General features: G+C 30.2%; 1 protein-coding gene across 2 annotated transcripts in view; it reads left to right on the forward strand.

Annotated features, from left to right (window-relative positions):
- LOC122267743 (uncharacterized) overlaps positions 1 to 5,000 on the forward strand; it is an 86,763-nt gene that overhangs the window by 74,326 nt on the left and 7,437 nt on the right. Inside the window, exon 7 of one of the 2 annotated variants that reach the window (XM_086536212.1) lies at positions 4,656 to 4,867. The exons of the other annotated variant lie outside the window; for it this stretch is intronic. Coding sequence (XP_086392338.1) covers positions 4,656 to 4,834 — 179 coding nt within the window. The 3' untranslated portion in view covers positions 4,835 to 4,867. The remainder of the gene's footprint in view (positions 1 to 4,655; positions 4,868 to 5,000) is intronic. 2 annotated transcript variants of the gene reach the window in all.

The raw sequence follows: 5,000 nt of genomic DNA on the forward strand, positions 1-5,000 counted from the left end.
TTTAATATTATAGAGATATTTTGATCAGTAAACTTCCTAGTAGATCTGCTCCCGTCCCGTTTTGTCACCTGAAGGTCACAAATCCTGAATTATCTTTCAGGATTGCATTTACAAAGATGCATGTCATGTCAGAGATGAATGATTGACTGACTTAGATGTTAATTGAATGTTTTATAACATTGCAAGTGTAGTGGCGTTGATGAGGCCACATGTTTAAGCACAAGCACTGTGTTCAGTATTTATTAGCCGTCATCTTTTATTCAGTGTCTTATTTCTACAGTCTAGTTGAAAAGGATGATAGCTTTTAGGGTAGGGTATAGTGCATTGTAAATTGTCTCCAGGAGAATTAATTCTTCCAATTACATATTTAATTGTGATCTGTATTGCTCCAGTGCCTTAATGGTGTGTTAAAAGTTTCTAAGAGATGATATATCTTTTTTCTCTATTTTTGTTTAGGTCTTGTATTACCTCTGTGGTTTATATGGTGATATGTATATATAAGTGATAGTATGGAATGATTCTTGAATATTATTTATATCTGATATTGTTTAAATATAAAGTGTAAAATACTGTCACTCAAAAATAGGTCTTAGGCTAGTGTCTGTTCACTATTGGCTGTGAAGGATGCTAATGTCATACATGATTTATGGTCAAGTGGGTTATTAATATCTTAATTTTAAGTTTGTTTATTTATTTATTTTTCTTTTGTTCTTTTATTTTACAATCTCACCGATATGGGCAACATGCCATTTCAGTGTTTGAAATGAACTAGAATAGAGAGTTATAGAAATGTTTTTTTTTACAGTGGATGTCTGGTAATTGGCAGAAATATGCTGAAAAGTTGTTGGAAACACATTTTTTGAGTATTTGAGTATTTTTTTGTATTATTGTTACATTACTTTTACGTATAGGAAGTCTTGAAATTGTTTTGAACAAGTGTTTTTTTATATATATATTTATTTATATATATAATATATATATATATATATATATATATATATATATATATATATATATATATATATATACACACACACACATATACATATATACACACATATATACACACATATATACACACATATATACACACATATATACACACATATATACACATATACATATATACACATATACATATATACATATATACAGATATACATATATACATATATACATATATATATTATATATATATATATTAATATATATAATATATATATATATATATATATATATATATATATATATATAATATATAATATATATATATATGCATATATGCATATATACATATATACATATATACATATATACATACATACATATATACATATATACATATATATATATATATATATATATATATATATATATATATATATATATATATACATACATACATACATACATACATACATATATATATATATATATGTATATATATATATATATATATATATATTTTTTTTTTTTTTTTTTTTTTTAAGTATTTTTGTTTGTTTGTTTGAATGTTTTTTGTTTGTATTTTGTTACAGACAACTGCTTTAAACATTCCTCTTAGCTCTCCTGCAACATTTAAAATCTTGTATATCTGTGATAAGAATAATTTATTAGTTAAATTATGAAAGTGGTGTTCTTATATAGAAATAATATAATTCTCAATATTGTCCTGTTCATGTACATACAAAAACTTGGCAAACATAGTAAGGTCTTTATTTATACAAAATTGTGTTCTTGTTATTGTTAATAACTGATGTCATAAAATGCAATATAATCAGTGGTAGATATTTAATGCTGTTAATCCTAAATGACAAAGTTTTGTATGCTTGTGCTGTGCTTCTTGTGAAAGTATGTTACTATGATGTATGTCTCATACTCCAGCAGTGTAAGGGAATTTTCTAGAATATATTATTTGACAGAAAATTTCAAGAATATCTACTTATGCTAAAAATAGATAGATAACTAGACTACCATTTGAAGATATTTAGATAATGGAAAACTTTAAGAGTTAATCATATAGATCTGGAGTTATGAAACATACTGTTAAATGAGAAACTTTATTTGTATCAGTTTGTCCATTAATATAAGTTTATTTGTTATAGCACTGATTCCCTTCCTGAAAATGTTAATTTGCTAGATACATTTTTGTAAATGCAATTTTTCATGAATGGAATGAAAAATATTTTTTACATTTTGTTACATAATTTTTTTTTCTTTCTTTCTAAAGTATTGCATATTTTCAATTGCTTTGTTCAGATATTTTGTATGCTGTTTGCTATTAATACAGTTTGATAATAAAACTGAGATTTCATAGTTTTGTTTTTATGATTTTATTTTGTTGTCTTTGGGCATTTTGTTTTCAAGGAAATTATTTTTTAGAATCAGTTATAAGGAGAAACGACTGGGCGTATTTAAAGAATATAACACAACATTTATGGGTTTGGAATATGCAAGCTTAATCATTCTAAAATGGGTCACATCTGAAAATGTTTGGCCTGGGGTGGGCAGGTTAAGATGTTTTCTATTATTTTCTTGACTTATGGTATGATTTTATGAAGCAATATATGATATATTAGCAGGGTGATTTTAATAAGCATTTAGTATGATGCATTTGGTACACAACTGAAGGAATAGATAGTCTACATTTTGAAAAATAAAAATGCAGTGTGGAAGTGATCTGACCCCAGGAAAATACCTGTAGCAGAAAATTTTAGGAATACCAAATGTGCACTCATTGATAGACATCACTAACCTTGTTAGAGGGGGGAAATAAGTAACAAAGATGGGTTATTCTGTTTGTTATTGTGATGTAATGTATGTTTGGTAAAATGACATTGTTTCCAATATTAACCCTCTCTGGACGGGTGGTACACTACGGTACCGCGCATTCAAGGCCCGTTCGCTGAGGGACATCATACGGCGTCGTTTATTTAACTGATTTAGGCCTATGCGTTTGAGAGCCCCGGCATTGTAACATGCAAGGGTGGAATGCCCCCGTTGTGACTGGGTTAACAACAAAAAAGAGAAAAATAACATAATCTTTTAACCTGTTAACACATACATTACTCATACTAGCATGTCTATAGACAGAGAAAATGCAAAAAAATGGATGATGTTGATAGCCATTAAAAAGAAAAAGAAAGAGAAGAAAACTTGAAAATTTATCTCTTATCTTGCAAGAAGGTGAAAGATAAAATATGTTAAGGACTATTGTGATGACTGAGTGTTTGTGTACAATATGTGCACATGTATGTGTGCATTTGTGAGCACATGTTTATGTGGATGAGTACATGAGGGAATGAATACTTGAGTGTGTGTGTGTGTGTGTGTGTGTGTGTGTGTGTGTGTGTGTGTGTGTGTGTGTGTGTGTGTGTGTGTGTGTGTGTGTGTTTGTGATTGATGACATTTTAGTGTTCTATGGTGTTTTATCAATACAGCATTAAGAAGTATGCAAGTGTTTTAGATAAAATAATATACTTGATGTGTCTTTGAAAAAGGGATGAGTGAAATGGGCATAGAAAATATAATGTCTATGGATATATTGAGTATGAAAGTTGACTATATGAATGTATGCCTTATATTGTTTTAACATATAACATTAAATAATTTTTTGAGGAATACAAGCATTCATTAGTCACTACCTTAATATTTTTATGAGTATTCGGGAAAAATGAATGTTTGGAGTTAAGCATGGAAGCATAGTGCATGTCACCAGTTTCAAAGGTAAGGCTCTTAGTGTTAACAGAGTCAAACACTGAGAAGTGGCTTTAAAGTCGCTGACATTTGATTGCAGGTAAGCCAATTTATTTCTATCCCTTTTTTTTTTTTTTTTTTTTTTTATATAGATCTTTTCCTTCTTCTTTTTCAATAGTCAGTGTGTAAACTGGAATCTGCTCATTTTGGAAAATCAGACATTTTATAAATCTCATCAGACCTAAAGAAGGACTCTGATAGGAAACTTTGTCTGATGTTTTCTTATGGGTTGTGATATTGTTTGTCTTGAGATTTTAGTTTCTTTTCATTATTTATGCTCATATATGAGTATGAGATGAAACTGGCATTTTGCACTCGTATTATTGCCGGATAAGAATTTTCAACAAACATATTTTCTCTATTGTAGATTATTTAGAGCTGCACGACTTTTTTTTTTAAGTTTGAGAACTTAGTTGGAATGACTTCCCATAAGTGAATGCTATTAGTGTTTTCACTTAGATTCCATACTGGTATTTCATGTCCAGAATGTGATTATATGGGTTCACGTGTTATGTCGACCCTAATGATAGACTGCAAAGCATGGAGATGTAAGCATTAGTATTATATATTCGTGTCTTGTAGGAGGCTGCCTGAAATAATGAAGACAAGGAACAAAAGACCGACTGGCCACCATTAGCGTAAAAGAGAATGTTGAAATTTTTAATTGATTTTAGTTTTTAAATGAAGCGATACTGGAATGAAGTTTTACAAGATGTTACATATATACCTAAAATGATTAGAGCCATCATACCCTAAGTTTTGGTCCCTTAAGTACTTTTATACATTTTGCTCCATTTGTAACCATTCCCTGCTCGAGTATTTGCATCCCTGCTGAATAAGACTTAGTTATTACCTTATTCATAATCCCTCCTGATTGATACTTATTTGCCTTGTTTCAGATATGGCACTAAATTTGTCGACAGGCAGCAGTCCGAAAGACACTAAAAGGTGGCCCTCCCGACAGCCTGTAAATTGCCAATATTGCGGAGTTCGCATATCGATGGCTTTCAATCTCCGAAATCACGTCAAGCGATGCAAAATGCGGCCCTACAATGCCAGCACGTACGAGCCCATATAACCACCATCTCCTCTCCTAGCAAGGCATAGCCAGGTGAGATGCTAGTGAAATGACAATATGTGACTAATCCAGCCAGTATAAGCCATAGAAGTGCTTATTTGATAGTGCCTTTTGAATTGAAGTAGAGAGGTTTGACTTAGAAGATATACTGACAGGCTGGATGCCA

This window comes from Penaeus japonicus, unplaced genomic scaffold (assembly GCF_977035675.1).
Source record: "Penaeus japonicus unplaced genomic scaffold, GWHDUDI00000001_assembly GWHDUDI00000004, whole genome shotgun sequence".
Lineage (NCBI taxonomy): Eukaryota > Metazoa > Arthropoda > Malacostraca > Decapoda > Penaeidae > Penaeus > Penaeus japonicus.